The following is a 19384-nucleotide window of genomic DNA, read 5'->3' on the forward strand; positions in this document are numbered from 1 at the left end:
GTCCGAGAAATAAGGGACCGGGCCGGAAGTAGCAGACCGGAAGTAGCGCTGCCGCCATTTTGGAACTGGGCGGAGTATGCTCAGAAGTGATTTTTGATGCTGCTTTGCCCAGTTCTAAAATGGCCGTCGCACCAGAAGTCGCACTGCAACCATTTTGGAACTGGGCAGAGCAGCATCAAAAGTTGCTTCTGAGCATGCTCCGCCCTGTTCCAAAATGGCCGCCACGCCAGAATAAACCGGGGGGAAACAAAAAAATCCATTTTTTCAGCTAAGAACAGCTGGAAAAACAGGGATTTCCCGGAGAATACGGGAGACTTGGCAGCTATGCCTCTGCCGCCAGGGAAAACCCCCTATTTTCCTGCAGTGGAGGAGAACAGCCATGTATAGGCTTCTTCCACTTCCTGCAGAAGGCAGGGCTATTTAAGCTGTCTTTCTCAATTCCCCCCTGGGTGGCAGCATCTGCCTCCAGCCCTTGGCCCGCTTCACTCCATCTCTGCTCATCTGCCAAAAAGGAGAGCCCTTTAGACAGCTTTCGCCCCATTGCTATTAGCGGTGGTGGTTTTTGCTCTGTCTTGGAGGACTCCCACTGAATGGGAAGGTGCAGTGTTTGTGTCAGGGGCTGGGCAGAGGAGGAATGGTGGAGGCTGCCTTGACCCTTTCAGAGAAGGGGACAGTTCAGAATTGCGACAGGGGTTTGAGGGAGGTCACAGCTCAGAGGCAGATGAGGGGAAAACCTGGGAAATAATGGGGGGGAGGAGGAGGAGGAAGAAGAAGAAGAAGAAGCACTAGGGGAGCAACAGCTGGCAGACTCACTGTCTTTAGAAAGCATTCCAGATCCCCGCCCCTCTCCCAGAACACGGCATGCCTTGAAAAGTAGGAGAGCAAAAAGCTCAAAGGCAGAGGGCAATTTTCAGCACCCGTAGCAATGTATCCTGAGGAAGTGGGAGAGGTGGAGGGGGTGGAGATTCACTCGGAGCAACACCGTAATTCCAAGAGGCTGCATTCGCAAGCCTCTCTCTGTGCATACTGAATAAAAGCAGATGGTAAGGACTTTTCCTTGTCTTGTCCATTCCTGGCGACCTGCCGGGGGGTTGGTTCCTCTGCCGCCTGACAGTTTGAGATGCCATTCAGTGAGGATAATCTCTGGCTCCCCTTGAATTCTTCCTGTGTTCATGAAGGTGAAGACTTGAGCAGGCACTTCTGCCATCCCGAGTCTCCTTTGTACAACTTTTTTTTCTTTTAACAGGTGTCAACTGGTGTGAGAAGAATGGAATTCCCAATGGAGGCTGCCAATACCTCTGTCTCCCTGCCCCACAAATCACTGCTCACTCTGCCAAGTACACCTGCACCTGTCCTGATGGCATGCACCTGGCCGCAGACATGAGAAGTTGCAGCACAGGTAAGCGGGCAAAATGGGTGAAACGAGCCTTTGTGTAGGGAGCAGCTGGCAGCCAGGGTACAAAATATCTGTGTATGTGTGTGTGAGAGAGAGAGACAGACAGACTACCCCCATTTCCACAAAATGAGTACAGTTGTACCTTGGAAGTCGAATGGAATCCTTTCTGGAAGTCCGTTCAACTCCCAAAATGTTCGAAAACCAAATAGTGGCTTCTGATTGGCTGCAGAGAGACTATCCCCATTTCCACAAAACAAGTACTGTACAGTCATACCTCAGGCTGCGTCTGCTGCGGGTTGCGTTCTTTCACGATACGAACGTGGCGGACCCGGAAGTGTTTACTTCCGGGTTCCACTGCCCACGCATGCGCAGAAGTGTTCTGTGTGTTTCGCACATGCACAGAAGCGTTGTGTGCGCTTTGCGCATGCACAGAATCATTCTTTTGCGCATGCGCTCTATCTCCGCTCAGGTTGTGGACTTTTTGGGGTGCGAACCGCACCCCGGAACGTATTAGGTCCGCAACCGGAGGTACCACTGTACAATGGTACCTTGGAAGTCGAACAGAATCCTTTCCGGAAGTCCGTTCGACTTTCAAAATGTTCGGAAACTGAATCGCGGAAGCCTGGGTTCCAAAAGAACGTTCACAAATCGGAACAATCACTTTCGGGTTTGCGGGATTCGGGAGCCAAAATATCCGAGTTCCAGGGTGTTCAGGATCCAAGGTATGACTGCAAAAGTGTGTATTTGGAGAGAGAACTGATATGTTGTCGTCTTCCCCACCCAGACACTGTTCCCGATGCTCCTGCTTCCGTTGCTGCCACAACAACTCGGCAGCCTCCCTTGAGAACCACACCTTTGGGCCGGCTGCTCACCACAACCGGTGCCCCGAGGCAGGAAACCGAACGCCTGCCTGCCGCTGCCGCCACCATTCTGAGCAAACTTATCCCAGGCATCTCTGAGCAAACCACTCCTCCCATGGTCACCCTGTCACAGCAAGGTAAGCGGCTTAAGTTTCAGCCAGTTGCGCCGAGTGTGTGACACTCCCATTAAGGCTCCCTTTGCACCTGAGTGCAAAGTGCCATGCACATAGGAGAACTTAACTTGAGCGCAGCTTCTCCTCCTCCTCCTCTCCTGTTGCCCCTTCCTTTCCCTCTGCATCTTTAGCGATATTCCAGACTGGAGAGGGCTTAATTTTAAGTTTCCTCTATTCCCCAGCGCGAAACGGCATTGCTGCTGAAACAGACAGGGCAAGGCAAGGGGGTCCCCCAGCGCTCTCGATCGTCCTACCACTGGGTAAGTTCCTTGCCAGGCGAAAATGTTCCTTTTTAACCAGGCCTTTGGTTGATCTGATTTACATCCTATGCCCTTTTAAAATGTCGATATATAAAATAAAAAAATTGTCCAGTGCGCCTTAGAGACCAACTAAGTTTGTTCTTTGTATAAGCTTTTGTGTGCATGCACACTTCTTCAGATTTAAAATGTTTTTGTGTGTGTGTGTCCGGGGGGGGGGGAGGGGGGCTATTGGGTTGTTGTTTTTATTTTATTAACTTTGTGGTTTTATATCTTGATTTTATTCTGTGAACCCCACTATGGGGTGGTATATAAATTCAATCAATCAATAAATGTAATTGTAATAAAAACAACAACAATAATAATAATAATAATAAATAGTTGCAGGCAAGGCAGAAGCCCAAATCAGTAGTCCTCAGGATGCTCTTGAACTAAATATAATATTGGTGTAGCAAGTAAGTCATGGTGCATACAGTGGTATCTCTACTTACGAATTTAATGCGTTCCGAACACACATTTGTAAGTCGAAAAAAATTGTAAGTCGAATCCCATAGGAATGCATTGGGATAAAAAAAATTGCAAGTCGAAGCAACCCTATCTAAAAATTCGTAAGTAGAAAAAAATCCTATCTAAACCGCATCCAAGATGGCGGACGGAGCTCCATTCGTAAGTAGAGTTATTCGTAAGTAGAGGTACCACTGTATTTTATTCTCTATTAATTTCCTTGATGGCAGTTCTCAGGTGTGTGTATACTGTATAGCGTACAGCGGTACCTCTGGATGCGAACGGGATCCATTCCGGAGCCCCATTCGCAACCTGAAGCGCCGAATCTGTGCATGCTCGTCGTGCAATTTGGCGCTTCTTCTTGTTGTTGTTTAGTCGCGTCCGACTCTTTGTGACCCCACGGACCATAGCATGCCAGGCACTCCTGGCGCTTCTGCGCATGCGCAAATTGCCGAACCCGGAAGTAACCTGTTCCGGTACTTCCAGGTTCGGCGCGTTCGTATCCCATGATGTACGCAACCCGCAGCGAACGTAACCAGAGGTATGACTGTACTTGGATTGTAAGCCTCTTGGGGTACAGGCCTGTCATACGTTCTTTGTGAAGCCCCACGCACATAGATAGTGCTATATTCACCACCCTCGTCAGTGGTCTGAGCAGTTCGGAGAGGTTGGTTTAAAATAACGCCCTGCTTTCTGGGATTTCTTTTCCCCCCCAGTGCTGCTTTGTTTAATCTCCTTTGGGGGTTTCCTCGTTTGGAAGAACTGGCGCCTGAAGAACATCAACAGCATCAATTTTGACAACCCTGTCTATCAGAAAACGACGGAGGACGAAGTTCACATCTGCCGGAGCCAGGAGGGGTACACATACCCGTCGGTAAGCTGACGTTCAGAAGGGTGGGAACTTTGCAGTTTTCTGTACTTCTGGTGGTGGGTGCTTTGTGTTCTTTGATTTTAGTGGGGGTCCCAAGTCATTCTCTTCCTGCCTCGCTCCTTAAGCCCTCCTGCGCCCATTCCTTCCCGCCATGGCTGATCATTGTAACATGGTGTGCACGGAAGAACAGTACCCTTCAGGAACGCCCCCTGTGCAAAAGTAGCATGAGTACATGCTCATTGTTTGTAGAAATCCATAATGTGAATTTTCAGGGTCTGTCAAGACGACTCCTTTCCCCCCTGCTCTTAAAAAAAACTTTTTATTTATACTTTTCAAGTTTATACATTTCAATCAATTTAACATTTCAAAGTTTGACTTCCTTCCCCTTCTTTCTGCTGTTCCTTAAATTTATTTTTTCAAATATCTTCTGCATATCCAAATTCATTTAACTTGCCCTTTTAATTATCTACCGTAAATATATACTCTTATGATATATACTCTTATGAAACTGCAGGTTATTACAATAATCCTGCTAATGTTTTTATCAATAAGCCATTTCCATTCTTTTATAAAAAGTTTTTTTATCTTGATTTTTCCGGTAAGTTTCACCATTTCTGCATATTCCATAAGTTTTCGTATCCATTCTTCCTTTACTGGGACTTTCCACTTTCGGGCAAGTAGCATTCTTGGTGTTGTAGTAGCATACATAAATAAATTTCTATACAATTTAGTTCTGTCCCTATAACTCCCCAAAGAAAAGCTTCTGGGTTGTTGTTGTTTTTATAAAAGTTACTTTGAACATCCTTTTCAATTCATTGTCCAGTCGTACCTTGGAATTCAAACGCCTTAGTTGCTGAACATTTTGGCTCCCGGGCGATCGGAAATCGGAAGGGATTGTTCCGGTTTTCAAATGTTCTTTGAAACCCGAACGTCCGGCACGACTTCCGCTGCTTCTGATTGGCTGCAGGAGCTTCCTGCAGCCAATCAGAAGCCATGCCTTGATTCCCGAACATTTTGGAAGTCGAACGAATGTCCAGAACGGATTCCGATTGACTTCCAAGGTACGTCTGTATATCATTTCCCAGTAAGCATTAACCTTACTACAAGATGACTCTTTTGAGAGACCGCCAAACACTGAACACTGTCTTCTTGAGTAAGTTGGTTTCTGTTTCTCTCCTCAATCAGCTGGCTCACTTTTTATCCTTAACTATCTGGCCCGGGCACGTGTTGCTGTGCCTGACTCAGGGTCCTTGTTTCCCAGGAAAAGGGGAGGATGTGTCCTTCCCCCCTTGGACTTTGTGTTTTTTCCACACACACCCATTGTTGTGCCTCATCCCTCTGATTACTCCCATCCTGTAGCAACCCATGAGGTATCTCATCCCCCACCCACCCACCCCGGGTCATCCCTGTGACTTCCCCCACCCTGAGTCAGCCCATTACCTATTCGGGCCCCTCCCCCCCCCACCCAGGGCTCCACTTGGGATAGTCTGTAAAGTGGAGCCGAGGCCTAGTCTGTAGGATGTAAAGTGGAGCCGAGGTCTAGCCTGTAGAGTAGAGCCGAGGCCTAGTTTGTAGGATGCAAAGTAGAGGTGGTATGTAAACCCTGCTGGAGGCGTGGTCTCTGGGGCATGAGGGATTGTGGGAGTATGTTTGTCCTTTGTTTGTTGGATGTCCACTGGAGGGCGCAATTTATATATATATACATAAATCCAAGTTTTTACCTGTGCTAGGTGTGTCATCTGGCCATTGTAAGTGGATGGTTACCCTCCCACATGTGACACTGATGTTGTGGCCAAATATGAGGGCGATCGGGCAAGCGGTTGTGGAGAAAGGTGTGGAAGTACAAACATGCACTTTCTACAGAGAGAGAGAGAGAGAGAGAGAGAGAGATTTTGGCTTCTACGGTTGTTCCACCTAGCTAAGCCCTTTGAGTAACTTCCTTTCAAATCTCTCTCCCCAACAGAGACAAATGGTCAGCCTGGAAGACGACACAGCGTGAGCCCAGCTCAACACTTCCAAGTAGTGCCTCCCTCCAGACTTTTGCTGCTGCTTTTCTGGGAGAACACGCGTGCCCTGGCTTCCGTTGTCTCTCAGCCGTCTGACGCCACTTCCTGTGTGACTCGATGGACCTTTTCCCCTTCCTCGGTCCCCCACCTTCCACCCTTTTTTTTTAAAGGAAGAAACTGTACACCAGTCAGCAGCTGTCTTTACAGGACAGAGCAGACGAGCCAGGGCCACTTTGTTGAGTTTTAATGTTTCAATATATTTATTTTTGTATCCTGTGCCGCCACGGCATTGGTACATCTGATGTGCTCTGAGTCTCATTTTTAATCTGGGGCAGGGTCACTTCTTACTATTTTTTTCACACACGTGAAGGACGGTAACTTGACAAAGGCAGTGGCTGTTCTCCGGATGCACACCCGGGTGTCTCGGGCTCCTCTTCACAAGCTGACCTTTGTGCCCAGCCTTTTCTCTCCAAAGGCCCAACAGGCAGACATGAAGCAAGCTTGGAAGGGGATCAGGAACATGAGCCTTTGCTGAGAACTCGCCTTGCCTTCGTGAGCCTCTGGGCCCCTCCCTCCCAAGCTAGGCTGGAGAAAATTTTAGGAGTGGATTTTGCCATCCGTGCCGCATAGAAGAAACGGTGACTTTGCTCTCTTGCGTCCAAAGAAAGGAAGGACAACAACACCACCACGGAGGTGTCCTGCCTCCTGCCTGGATCCCTAAGCTGCTAGTTCTCTTTCAGCCTTCTTCCCCTTCCCCTTTCGTTCGATTTCTTCTCGTTTCTCTTTGTGACCCGTGTAGCTTGTAAACCTTGCATTTTCCTGTATTTGCACTTGATTCCTTTCTTTTGGCTCTCTTGTCACGTGTTGCCAGGAGGGTGAGAGGGGGGGAAGAACTGAACCAATGAGACAAGCAGGCTGACTTTGGGGAGGGGAAAAGGGCGTTGTTGCATTTTGCTCGGTGCTGGTCCGTTTTGTGCCTTCCGGCAGGTGAACGAAAGGGCAATAGATTGTGCTGGCCAAGAAATCAGGAATTGAAGCCATTCTCCTGTGTGTTCTACCTTCGTCACAGGTTTACAGTTGCCTTATAACTGCACCTCTCTATGCCAGGTATATTTTTTACGAATTTTCTGTCCTTAGCTTGGCCTTATTTTGTATACTCTTATCCCTTCTCCTACTAACGGAGGGCTTCTTAAGTAAGGCAGATGCCAAATGGACTCCCCCCCCCCGCCCCCTTCTAGAGTTGCACTAAGCTCTGATTCTGCACCTTAGTTGAAATACATATATATATATATTGCATGTGACGCTTTTTAAGCTTTTGTGAATGGAAGCGCCAGGTCGCCACATGTTCTAAGGTGGGCTGAATTTGAGCTCATTGGCTGCCATTCACCAAATGAAGGATCTTTGCATTTTAAAGGAAGTAGAATCGGTGACAATTCCAAATGTCTGCCACAGCTCAAGTCCGTCCTAAATTCAGTAACGAACAAGCAGAAAATACCCACTTATCCTGCTATCCTAGGATAACAAATGGCAACTTTATTTTCTTGGCCTGACACATCTAGATCCCTTCCTTTGACGGGAGGGGACAGCACACTACATACCAAGGAAAAGCACTCAAAACCCTTTCGGCCTGAAGCTGTGAAAGATTCCAACCACTTCCTCTGATTGTGGAGCATGTAAATGATGTATAATGTTTGAGATATATATTTCCTTTGCACAAAACGTTGCATTCTGTATGTACATAATGTTCATAAAATACATGACTTATTTATTTATAAGTTTATTGTCTTACGGTTGTTGATGATTTGGGCTTTCTCCCTCGTCCCATCTCTCTCTCTCTGTTGGGATGTTCCCCGATTCTCTGCAGTTAAAACCTGAGAGCTAGCTGTGGTCAGCTAAAGTTCGGTCCCAATTTGAAGTAAGCGGGGACTGAACGCGGAGGCTGCATTTTGCATGTCATAGTAAACCAAACCTTTGCGGTTTGCCGTGAACGTGGGCGCCTGAGCCAGGGACTGTGGTTTTGTTTCCCTTCCAGCAAACCACTGCTCCATGAAGCTTTTCATATTTCCACAACGGCATAGATGCTTTGAGCAAATTATACTTGACCACTGCTCTTTCAGCAGCAGCGCCCAAATGTTTGTGGGGGGAAATGCAACCAAAAGGGGGGTTAACTTTTGCAATATTTATTTGCGTATTTAACGTGAGGGCGTATTTCCCTTGTTTTATCACTGACCCGCAAACCTTGCCTGATTTTTATCATGTTTTTTGCAGTTGGAGATGACTTTGCTGCATCCCCTTCTCTCTCCTTTTGCTGTTGCATTGTGAATGATACTCCTGTCTATATCATGTTAGCCACCTTGCATGGAGCAGCTGAATTTTTAAAAGCACAAGCCGGTCGATAGAATTGTGTGTGTTCATCTGTAAAGAATAGTGTTAATGGCCTAAATGTCTGGAATGCTCAGCTTTGCAGAACTGACTGCCCCCAATGGTTTATTATTGTGTCAATGTCATTGGCTGTAGAAATTTGGGGGCTTTAAAATGAACACGGAATAGATTTTTGTAGAAGTAAAATGTAATACAGTGGTACCTCGGTTTAAGTACACAATAGGTTCCGGAAGTCTGTACTTAACCTGAAGCGAACTTTCCCATCGAAAGTAATGGAAAGTGGATTAATGATGGGTCCGCGGAGTACTCAACCTGAAGCGTACTTAACCTGAAGTTTGAGTGTAATTGGTTCTGGAAGGGAAAATAACAAGCACTGTCAGTCTGTATTTATCCTGCTGTCACATAAGAATGCCTTTCTCATTTGTCATGCTGATGAAGAGTCCTCAACTTCCTTTGGGTTGTTAATGGCTGCTTTAATGTCTTTCTTATACTTTTAGCTTTTTAAATCAGAGAGCAACAGATCACTGAAACGGGAAGACCTCTGAAACCTCTTGCTCAGTGCTTGAACCTTGTCAGAGCAGTGGCCCAGACCTGAGCCTCATTCAATAGGTCCTCTTCTGCTTCTGGTTGCCTTGCAAATTCCAAAGTAGGAAGTAACTTTCCTAGACAAGGGGCAGTAATGGTGCTACTTTGAACAAAAGCAGTTGGGGATTTTGAGAAAGAAATGACCAGCTGTGTCTCTTGTCCTTTTTTTGTTAACCTGTGTATAGAGTGGTCCAGTGATCCCCTGTTAGGCTCTGCAGGGTTGAGGGGGCAAGCAGCTTCCTTGGTGGGGCTGTTTGCATGGGTGAAACCACCGGAGAACCCACAGCTGTATAAAACAATTGAGCTGCATTTGATGAAGTCAAAAATGTTCCCTGAGCTTCAGGTGTTAGAAGCTCAGTACACCTCCCATTGTGTAACTGGAATGCGGGTGGCGCTGTGGTCTGAACCACTGAGCCTCTTGGGCTTGCCGATCGGAAGGTTGGCGCTTCGAATCCCTGCGATGCTGTGAGCTCCCGGTGCTCTGTCCCAGCTCCTGCCAACCTAGCAGTTCGAAAGCACACCAGTGCAAGTAGATAAATAGGTACTGCTGCGACGGGCAGCTAAACAGCGTTTCCGTGTGCTCTGGCTTCCGTCACGGTGTCCCAGAAGCGGTTTGGTCCTGCTGGCCACAGGACAGCCGTCTGTGGACAAACGCCGGCTCCCTTGGCCTGAAAGCGAGATGAAAGCCGCAACCTCAGGGTCGCCTGGCTGGACTTAGCCATCCAGGGGTCCTTTACCTTTTAAATTCTGTAAGGACAGAGGTGGGGGAGAGAAGAGTGCAACTTGGAGCCCGGGGAACAGCAGGATCCTCTCCCCCCTTGATGCAGAACCCCTGTTTCATGCTTGCATAAGTCGCTGCTTAGTCCTTGCTGGGCGAGGCAAGCAATCCAGGCAAAGCCCCGTTAATAGCAGCAATCCAAGTTTCAATTTTCTAGATGCCAACACGAGATGCTGCAAATCCCTGGACAGCAGGGGGAAGCTGTCTTAAGACTGCGTTCACATAGCAGTTTTCCATTTTCCTGGCTGTTATGTATTATAGCTGAGCTTTCACACAATGTGATGGACACTTCTGGAAGTCCAGCAGTGTGTAGGGGGACGTTTAGCGCTTATTTCTGTGTTAATCACTTCTGAGGGGCTAACCCCAAACAACTTAGGAGATCAGAGGTGTTAAAGTGAGGAGATTTGGGGGTAGTTGTGCCAGCATACAATTCTTTCCAACCATTTTCATGGGTGCATTGAGGAACAGAAGCATTCATGTGCAGGAGTGACATTGTCCGTTGACATTCAGTGTGTCACACCCAGTGGTGTGAATGAAATTTGGTACATTGGTCAAAAGGCCGCAGGTTCTTGAACGCGACAGGTGCAGCATTGTGAAAGGAACATTGGCAATGGGGAAAACGTTATGCAATAAACCGAAATGCATCTATAGCCCCTGGTTTACTTATCCCCCCGAAAACCATCTGGGAGAACCTGGTTCTCTTATACTGTACAAGTTTTGGGAAGCTCTTCAGGTGAACGCCTGAGCATTGAGAGGTTGTGTCCTTGCAGCTGCACTAAGTTATATTTTATAAAACGTTTTCTTCTCTGTTCCTTGATGAAAATCCTTGGGGTGTGTGTGTGTCTTTCCCCAGATCGTGAATGAGTTTAATAAATATTTAAATACACTGAAAATACTTCGTTTGTTCTTTCTTGGCCAGTGTGAAAGCTGCCGTCGTTGTGGAGTTATTAATGGTGGGGTTGCTTGCTTGTTGCCACGCCAATTTGTGATCCAGTGTACTTTCAGAATGCTTTTCAATAAAGTATCCCACCAAAGGTTTGGGCCCTGGGAGGAAGGGGCGAGTGTTTATGATCATTTAAAAATAGGAGGGGTGTCCCCACCCACTTTTGCCTCTTAACTGCCTGTCACCTGGATTTGAAGACTGATAAAATACTGGTTTATAGATGATAGAATGGTTGGATCTTAAGGAATGAATATCATATATAGCTGCAGGCTGGTCCTTTTATTATTTTTTCTTCTGTATCTTTTAGATTTTCCTTTTTCTTTTCCATTCCCCCCCCCTCTTTCGTTAAGTTTCTCCTTGTACTTCTCTTCCTTCTGACTTAGCTACTTTAGCCTACAGTATAAGAACACAGTTTTATCTCAGTATATTATAAAACGATTATGTACAGGTGAAACTCGGAAAATTAGAATATCGTCAAAGTGCATTTATTTCAGTAATGCAACTTTTTATTTTTTAATGTTCTTTTAATTTTTACAAATGCTTTCTTTTGGAAATGCCACAGTAATAAAACAAATAGTTACAATAATACAAAAATAAACAACGCTATTACATTTCATTAATTACATTCCATTTATAATTGACCCGCCTAACGACAAATAAATTACAGTTGCAACAAATAAAGGCTTGACATACCTTGCTTTGCATGTCATGCATCTATCTCATATATTGGTTTCACCTTTTAAAATGCGTTACTGAAATAAATGCACTTTTTGACGATATTCTAATTTTCCGAGTTTCACCTGCATTTTTGTATTTCAATATCAATCAATATATTGAAAGAATGGAGGATGTTGCCCACAATACCCTCTTATTTCTTTTCCTTTCTTTTTTAAAAAAGGTCTTTCTTGGCTGTACACTTACCCCACCCAGAGACTTGTGCTGCCGCCGCAAAAAAAAATAAAAAAAAAATTGCAGGTCGTCTTGCTGTCAGGCGGTCTGCCACACTGCTTGTCTCTTGACTTCTGCACAGAACAGCTTCCTGATGAATGGCCTCGCCTGTCCAGGCTGGCTTTCCTTCTCTCAGGGAACAGCACCAGTCCCCCAGTCTTCAGAGCCAAGTTGCCTGCGGGCAGGCAGAATGCAAAGGCCGCAGTGGGCCGATTCACTTTTATTCAGCTGCTGCCAAAGCCTGGAGCCAGCTCCTTAAGACTCAAGAGCAGCCGATTAGCCGCTTAAGCCCTAGACCACAGGAGCATAATCACTGCTTAAGCCGATTGCCCAAAGTGGCTATTAGAAGCTTGTTAGCTTTTTAAAATGAGGGAAGCTGTTTCCCTTCCCAGATTCTTCCGCAACAATTAGGGTGGGTTTGGGGATGGGGGGGGGAGGGAGAGTGTATTTCTTTCAGCTCTTAAATTTAAAGGTGTTGCCCTTAAAAGCCCTAAACGGCCTTGGCCCAGTATACCTGAAGGAGTGTCTCCACCTCCATCATTCTGCCCGGACACTGAGGTCCAGCACCGAGGGCCTTTTGGCTGCGAGAAGCCAAGTTACAGGGAACCAGGCAGAGGGCCTTCTCGGTAGTGGCACATCCTCCCGTCAGATGTCAAGGAAATAAGCCAGATGGGCAAGGTATAAATAATAAATTATTATTATTAATAATAATAATAATCAGCACATTTAGGGAAGCACAACTGGGTTGCCCGCACTGGGTGCCAGGCCAAGAGAATGCTGCTGGGGGAGCCACACCAATGGCAGAATGAAAGGGGAGGGGATTTTGGCATTTCACTTTCCATTGGTGCTCCCACTGTCACCTACTCTCCCCCTCACCTGGGAGGTGGCACTGCCTTAGGTGAAACCAAGTGAAATTGCACAAGAAAACTGGGCCCCATTGACAGCTCTTTTACACTAGCGAAATGGGGAGAGTAGACTGTGTCTGTTGCCATGGTCAGCAGTGGCATAGTGTGGGGGGACGACACAAGAGTCAGTTGTCCCGGGTACAAAATTGTCGGTTTTCCTCCATCCCTCGCCCCCTCTGCATGGCCCTGGGCAACCCATGCTATGCCACTGGTGGTCAGTGCTGGATTTACATACGGGCTGAGCAGGCTGCACCCAGGACCTCATAATCTAGGGCAGGCATCCCCAAACTGCGGCCCTCCAGATGTTTTGGCCTACAACTCCCATGATCCCTAGCTAACAGAACCAGTGGTTGGGGAAGATGGGAATTGTAGTCCAAAACATCTGGAGGGCCGAAGTTTGGGGATGTCTGATCTAGGGTAACCTCAGCCTCTTGCCAAAAACAATTTTAAAAACAGGCAGATTTTACTATCTAGGCTCAGTTGCTTAGTAACAAACAGGTGACGTATGAGTCTACGGCCATGTAACAATTACACAAGCATGTACTTACTGTTTAGTAAAGTTCGTCAAACAAGCTCACTCTGACACAGAAAATTTCAGCCACCAAGATGCGTATCAAATAATATTCGAGGTGAAAATTTAGGCAGCTTTTCCAAACGAGGAAACAATTTTTTATATAGTTCCTGCATTTAAAGCAGGCATCCCCAAACTGCGGCCCTCCAGATGTTTTGGCCTACAACTCCCATGATCCCTAGCTAAGAGGACGGACCAATGGTCAGGGATGATGGGAATTGTCTTCCAAAACATCTGGAGGGCCAAAGTTTGGGGATGCCTGATTTAAAGCTTACAAACTGTACTGGCAAACAATGGTTTTCTAGACTAAAGAATAATCTACGGTCAACAATGTCCCAAGATAGGTTGATTGTCTGATCTAAACATTCTCTGCATAGAAAACGATAAACTGGAGCTTACTGATTTTAATGATATAACTGATAAGTTTGCATCCGAAAGAATATTTGCTCTGAATATTTGCATATAGTGTGATGTTATAAAATAGCTATGGTTCCCCTGTGAATGTTCTGCGTGAATGTCTTCATTAATTCCATAGTTCGATAAACTTATTAAAGGTTACAAATTCATATGCAATCTTTTTATCAATGCTAAAATTTCGTTCTGCTTTCACTGAGTCGATAAAGAAGAGAACAAAAGGGATCTGAGATAGGCAATTTTTGTAGCGACCTACCAAAGGTTACTCAGGTTTTTCCTTGAGTTAATCTGCTCCTCTGTGAAAAATCATACTTGTATGTGCAGGGAAAAAAAGTTATGGCAATATTACAGATTTTTCTCTCTCTCAAGTTGCTATAAGGCAGGCATGGCCAAAATTGGCCCTCCAGCTGTTTTGGGACTACAATTCCCATCATCCCTGACCACTGGTCCTGTTAGCTAGGGATGGTGGGAGTTGTAGTCCCAAAACATCTGGAGGGCCAAGTTTGGCCATGCCTGCATAACGGAACAGCCCTTTAACAACACCCCTAGAAACAGAAAGAGTCGCATCTGATCATTTTATGTTTATTATGGCTATAAATGACCTTAACTTCCTTTAAAAGTGTAGAAATATCATCATATGACAATCCTAAAAGTGATTACATTTGTCCGAGGCGATATCCAAAGTACAAGTTCCAAACGCACTCCTAAAGACATACAGTTTTCTAAAGACTCCCCTTGCCCGTTCAAAATGTCTGCTTTGGGGGCAGCGACGGAAAACCATTGCCAGGAAAAAAGACTTGTTCTGCCTGTGCATTCAAAGCAACACAAGAGCCAACTGGCTCCAAATAAACATCTGTTTTCAAGCCCAACTAGTGTCTAATGGCTGTTACACAAGGCAGAATAGAGACTGTGCAAATATATCAACCGGCAGATTTGCAGCTTCAGACAGTAGTCCTTCGCCCAGCCAGTCACAACCCACCTCAACATTTTGGACGTCGTCTCCTCTAGAATTCCTTTAAAAATTCTGTGCACTAAAATAATTTATATAGTTGCTTTCTTGGTGTATATTAATATATATATATATTTATATTTATATAAAAATAGGTTGTACCCTTTTACTATTTCAAATTATTGGCATTGAAAAAACACCAAAAACCACTATGGTTTATCTTAATTATTATACTTTCCTCCCTCCCCTACTGATCATTGGTTGTTAGGAGAGACAGACATAAATTTTGGTATTAAAACTACAAATAATAAGTGAAGAGGGCTTTTTCAACTTGCATAGCATCCATGAATGAATTTGGTGCTTCGGGCAACCCCAAAGAGGGAAACTGTTTGAGTTTGCCTAATTAGAACTGCATTATTTCGATATTTTTAGGCAAATAATATCAGTTCGATATTTTCCTCAGATCCCAGTCATCCAACATCAGTAAATCAGATTGTAGAGAGTAACTGACAAGGAGAATTGATTAGCACTCTGGGCAAAGGGAGAATATAGTTCACTGGGAGAATATCTCCTGTGCAAACGCTGTTTAACTGGAGCTGTGCAAGAGTCCATCAGAATTCAGCCACAACATTTCCTTGTGCAGAAGAAATAACCTTCAGCCTGGCCAATTAATGGTTATCATTTTGGAGAGAAATCTAATCCCATGTACTCCACCCCACCCATAGAAAATATACTATTGCTCCCTTACCAAGTTGCCGAACTCAGTGAGAATTCACATTTTGCCAAATTTGCAAAATTCAACTCATTCGAACCTTTGTGTCAAATACTCATTTTAGTTCCATTGCAACGTTGTTTGTATTACAATAATACACACACGTAGAAACTCCTCCCAAAATGAAGAAACATTGATTCAAAACAGGGCCCTGTTTCACAAAGTGTGGCCTCCCCCCAAATTTTTTTTCAAGTAATGTCGTGTTTAAGGACGGATTTCTTGTCTTGGAAAAGAGAAAAGGGAAATGGATTCTGTGTGGAGTTGCTTTAGGCAGGCCTCTTAAAAATACATTAAGTCCCATTTTACAATGAGAGGAGGAGCAGAGACAAAGATTGTTCCAGAAGAGCACTGCAGAAGCCTATGTCTGGCATCCACTCTGTCGCTCTACAGAAGACAGAAGGATTCTCCATAACTCCCAAACTCAGGCTAATAAGATGGCAGCTGCCTCCCGCCAGTGGTCTCTCATTGCCTTGTACATCTCTCGCCTTGCAGAGTCTTTTACTCCTGCAATGGACTTGGGTGAAAGCGGGGCGGAGAGGGAAACATGCCTCTAGAAAGCAAGAAAGCATTTAAGCCATGCCAAGTTGGTTGAGAAGCTGTATCCAGAGGTCCTTCGCCGATTCCTCCTCTTTGGCTCAATAGCTAGCTGAATTGCAGCTGAAGCAGCCACCTGGAAACTGTAGGGGGAGCTCTTTCTCCTGGAAGGCCAACCAGTCCACTGAATGTAGCTGATGAGAGAGATCCCGGTTGATGGAAGGGGTTGAGGGAGGCCGAGAACAGACGTTTCTTGGATGATTTACATGCTTACATTACGCAGCGTTGGCTGTTTAGGTTCCGCGGTCCTTGACAAGTTCTCAGGTATTTTTTCAAAGGAAAGTGTAGACAGACAGGAAACCGCCTCGTTTTGTGTTACTGAGCATCACCGGACATAGTTGCTGTGTTCTCATCTTTGGACTGTTTGGGGGTCCCCTGAAAAGTGCATTTCATGATTAGTCTTTAATTAAACAGCCCTACTTACAGTGGTGCCTCGCAAGACGAATTTAATTCGTTCCACGGGTCTTTTCTTATAACGAAAAATTCGTCTAGCAAATCCCATAGGAATGCATTGATTTTTTTTTGCCCATAGGAACGCATTAATTGAATTTCAAAGCATTCCTATGGGAAACCGCGATTCGCTAGACGAATTTTTCGTAAAACGAATTCGTCTAGTGAGGCAACCTCCACTAGAAAAAACCTTTCGTTAAGCAGGGCATTCGTTAAGCGAGGCACCACTGTATCTCATTTTGCCCACTGTGTTGCTCCTCAGCCCTTCCCTTCGCCAGAAACAGCCCCCTGTACTCAAAACTGACCCCCGTGCAAAGTCCCCTGCTCACTATAGGCACATCATTTTGGACAGCAGAAGCGGCAGGTGAACAAGTCTGTGCAGAGCCAGCCCATCAAATTTGTTTTCTAAAACACATCGTTGACCACAAAAATACTGAGTCGAAAGATCGCATTTTAACATGGGCGACCCCCAGTGCATTAGACCCCCATTCTGCATCTGATCCGCTGGATATCATCCCTCAAGCAGGGAGTTGGACCAACTGCCCTACAAGGCAGGTGCAATGGTTCCTTGACTGTACGTGGCAACTCACCAGAGACGAGGCTTTGGCAAAGTTCAGGTGAGCATACAGCATGATGGCAATGTCATTCTGGCCTGCTTCCACTGCGATGGAAAGAGCTGTGCTGCCATCCTGCAGGAGGAGAGAAAATTCAAAGTGTTGGCGCTGACCTTCAAAGCCCTAAACGGCCTTCGGTCCAGTATACCTGAAGGAGTGTCTCCACCCCCATCGTTCAGCCCGGACACTGAGGTCCAGAGCCGAGGGCCTTCTGGCGGTTCCCTCACTGCGAGAAGTGAGGTTACAGGGAACTAGGCAGAAAACCTTCTCGGTAGTGGCACCTGCCCTGTGGATGTCAAGGAAATAAACAACTCTCTGACTTTTAGAAGACATCTGAAGGCAGCCCTGTTTAGGGAAGTTTTTAATGTCTGGTGTTTTATCGTGATTTTAATATTCTGTTGGGAGCTGCCCAGAGTGGCTGGGGAAACCCAGCCAAACGGGTAGGGTATAAATAAAACGTCCGGCTTCCGAAAAATATTCACAAACTAGAACACTCACTTTCGGGTTTGCGGCATTCAGAAGCCGATTTGTTAAGGAGCCAAGCCATTCGAGTACCAAGGTACCACTGTATAGTATACAGGGCGGTATACAAATTTAATAAATAACGAAAAGGGCTCACGTTATCGGAGAGGGCAACATCACAGCCAGGTGTGGCCAAGAGCAGGCGGACGATCTCAGCATGGCCATGTTCACAGGCGCACATTAGCGCTGTGGAACCGTCGTCATCTTGCAAGTTGACATCCGCTGCGCTAGCTAGCAAGGCACGAACCATGTCCAGACGCCCGTGGCTGACGGCCAACATCAGTGCAGTTTGCCCAGCCTGCAGGAGCAGCGAGGAGAAAAGCAACAGTGTAAGTTGCAGTTATATACTAGGGCCGGGGTGGAATGGGTGAAGGCAGCTGCAATCTCTGGCTCATCAGAATTGCTTGCCTCTGTTTAGTGCACAAAATTGAAATGCTGGGGGAAGGGGGAAGCTCTTGATTTAAGCGTGATTTGGCACCGTAAGCATGATGATCCAGCTTACAAAAAAAGAAAAGCCAATTGAGAGTACAAAAATCTGAAAAGCGTTTCACAATTACCTTAACTTGCAATCAAGCTGGGGCCTGCAAAGCTTTCAAGAAACCGAGCTGTTTTGCAAAGCTTTGCTTTGACAGGAACATTTCCTGAATTGCCAATGATACTGTTTATGAAACCTCAGTAAGGCAAACATGTGCAAATGAGGAACGGGGGGGGGGGGGGAATCAGGCTTTAAAATCTCACTTGTGCCCCCAGAGCAGAAGAATTGGTGGTTTTGAGCACCCCACCCTGGGCAAAGCAGAAGCCTAACTCATCACCTAACTTCCACATCCACCTCCCTGCCCTGCAAGAAACTGCTAACCATTTGGATACCTGGCTGGCTTTGGCATTTACGTTGCCCATTTTCAGCAGCTGCACAATTGTGTCCATATCACTCTCTGAGCGGGAAGCAGCCAGTGCCGTCAGCATGATGGCCGTATAGCCGGCTTTGTTCTGTTGGTCCACATGGCACAAACCTAGAAAGGCGAAGGAATCAACAAGAAGCCTCATCCTTTTGGAACCAAAGATTTAGAGCAAATGGGTTGTGTAGCCCCTAAGGCTGGCCTAAGGCATAGCCAACAGACACCTGCCTGAGCCTATTTTCAAAAAATATCCATGGAAAAAGATCCCTCTAACCTAGCCAGATAGTTGCTGTGATTATTATGTGTATTTCCTAATGTTTTGCCTAGATCTTCATTTTACCACTTCCTGCACAAACCAACATCAGTCATTGCACCCACTTCCCCCTTCTTATTCTTATTCATTTCATGTTTATACCACTTTATATTTTTATGGGGGGAAAATCTCAAAGCGGTTAACAACACATCAAAACATCAAAGTATACGTTCAGGACAACACAATTAACAGGAAACTAAAATATTAAAGATTTCAAAATAAAACATTGCAAAGGAGGTCAACTACAGAACGCACATTTAACACAGCAAAGTTAACCAAATAATAAACTAAAACAAAACCTTACTAAAGGAAGTCAAGTATAAAATTCACATTTAAAAACAGCATAGTTAGCAAGAGAATAAAACGTTATCATAAGCAGAGAACATATCAACTGGGCAGTGGCTGTGGAAGCTCAGGCTCAATGACCTGGATCTGAACTCAGAGACAGCCAAGATTGTCTGAAGATAAAACTCCCAGCCAACTCCTCTTTCTCCCTCTCTCTCCAGTGGAGTGGAGTAGCAATGGGCTCTGGCATCAGAAAGCCAGCTTCAAATCCCCACTCAGCATATACCTCACAGGATGGCCTTTTTATGTCACAAGGTTGTAGAGAGGGCTAAAGAGCCACTCTAGCTCTTTGGAGGATTGACAATAATGTCATGAATCAGGAAGGGCAATATGTCG

At 45.7% G+C, this 19384-nt stretch overlaps 2 protein-coding genes across 5 annotated transcripts in view; one reads left to right on the plus strand and one right to left on the minus strand.

Annotated features, from left to right (window-relative positions):
- Positions 1–7509, plus strand: part of LDLR (low density lipoprotein receptor) — a 34264-nt gene extending 26755 nt beyond the window's left edge. The window contains exons 14-18 of the mRNA XM_035140875.2: positions 1247–1399; positions 2181–2393; positions 2612–2689; positions 3907–4064; positions 6025–7509. Coding sequence (XP_034996766.1) covers positions 1247–1399; positions 2181–2393; positions 2612–2689; positions 3907–4064; positions 6025–6060 — 638 coding nt within the window. The 3' untranslated portion in view covers positions 6061–7509. The remainder of the gene's footprint in view (positions 1–1246; positions 1400–2180; positions 2394–2611; positions 2690–3906; positions 4065–6024) is intronic.
- A 3246-nt stretch (positions 7510–10755) lies between these two features.
- The window catches only part of KANK2 (KN motif and ankyrin repeat domains 2), an 82261-nt gene continuing 73632 nt past the window's right edge, over positions 10756–19384 (minus strand). For all 4 annotated transcript variants that reach the window (XM_035140748.2, XM_035140750.2, XM_035140747.2 and 1 more), the window contains 4 exons: positions 18362–18504; positions 17592–17792; positions 16949–17047; positions 10756–16283 (listed from right to left, as the gene is read on the minus strand). In XM_035140748.2, the coding sequence (XP_034996639.2) occupies positions 16224–16283; positions 16949–17047; positions 17592–17792; positions 18362–18504 (503 nt within the window). In that variant the 3' untranslated portion in view covers positions 10756–16223. The remainder of the gene's footprint in view (positions 16284–16948; positions 17048–17591; positions 17793–18361; positions 18505–19384) is intronic.

The sequence above is a fragment of the Zootoca vivipara genome, chromosome 16, assembly GCF_963506605.1.
Source record: "Zootoca vivipara chromosome 16, rZooViv1.1, whole genome shotgun sequence".
Classification (NCBI taxonomy): Eukaryota; Metazoa; Chordata; class Lepidosauria; order Squamata; family Lacertidae; genus Zootoca; species Zootoca vivipara.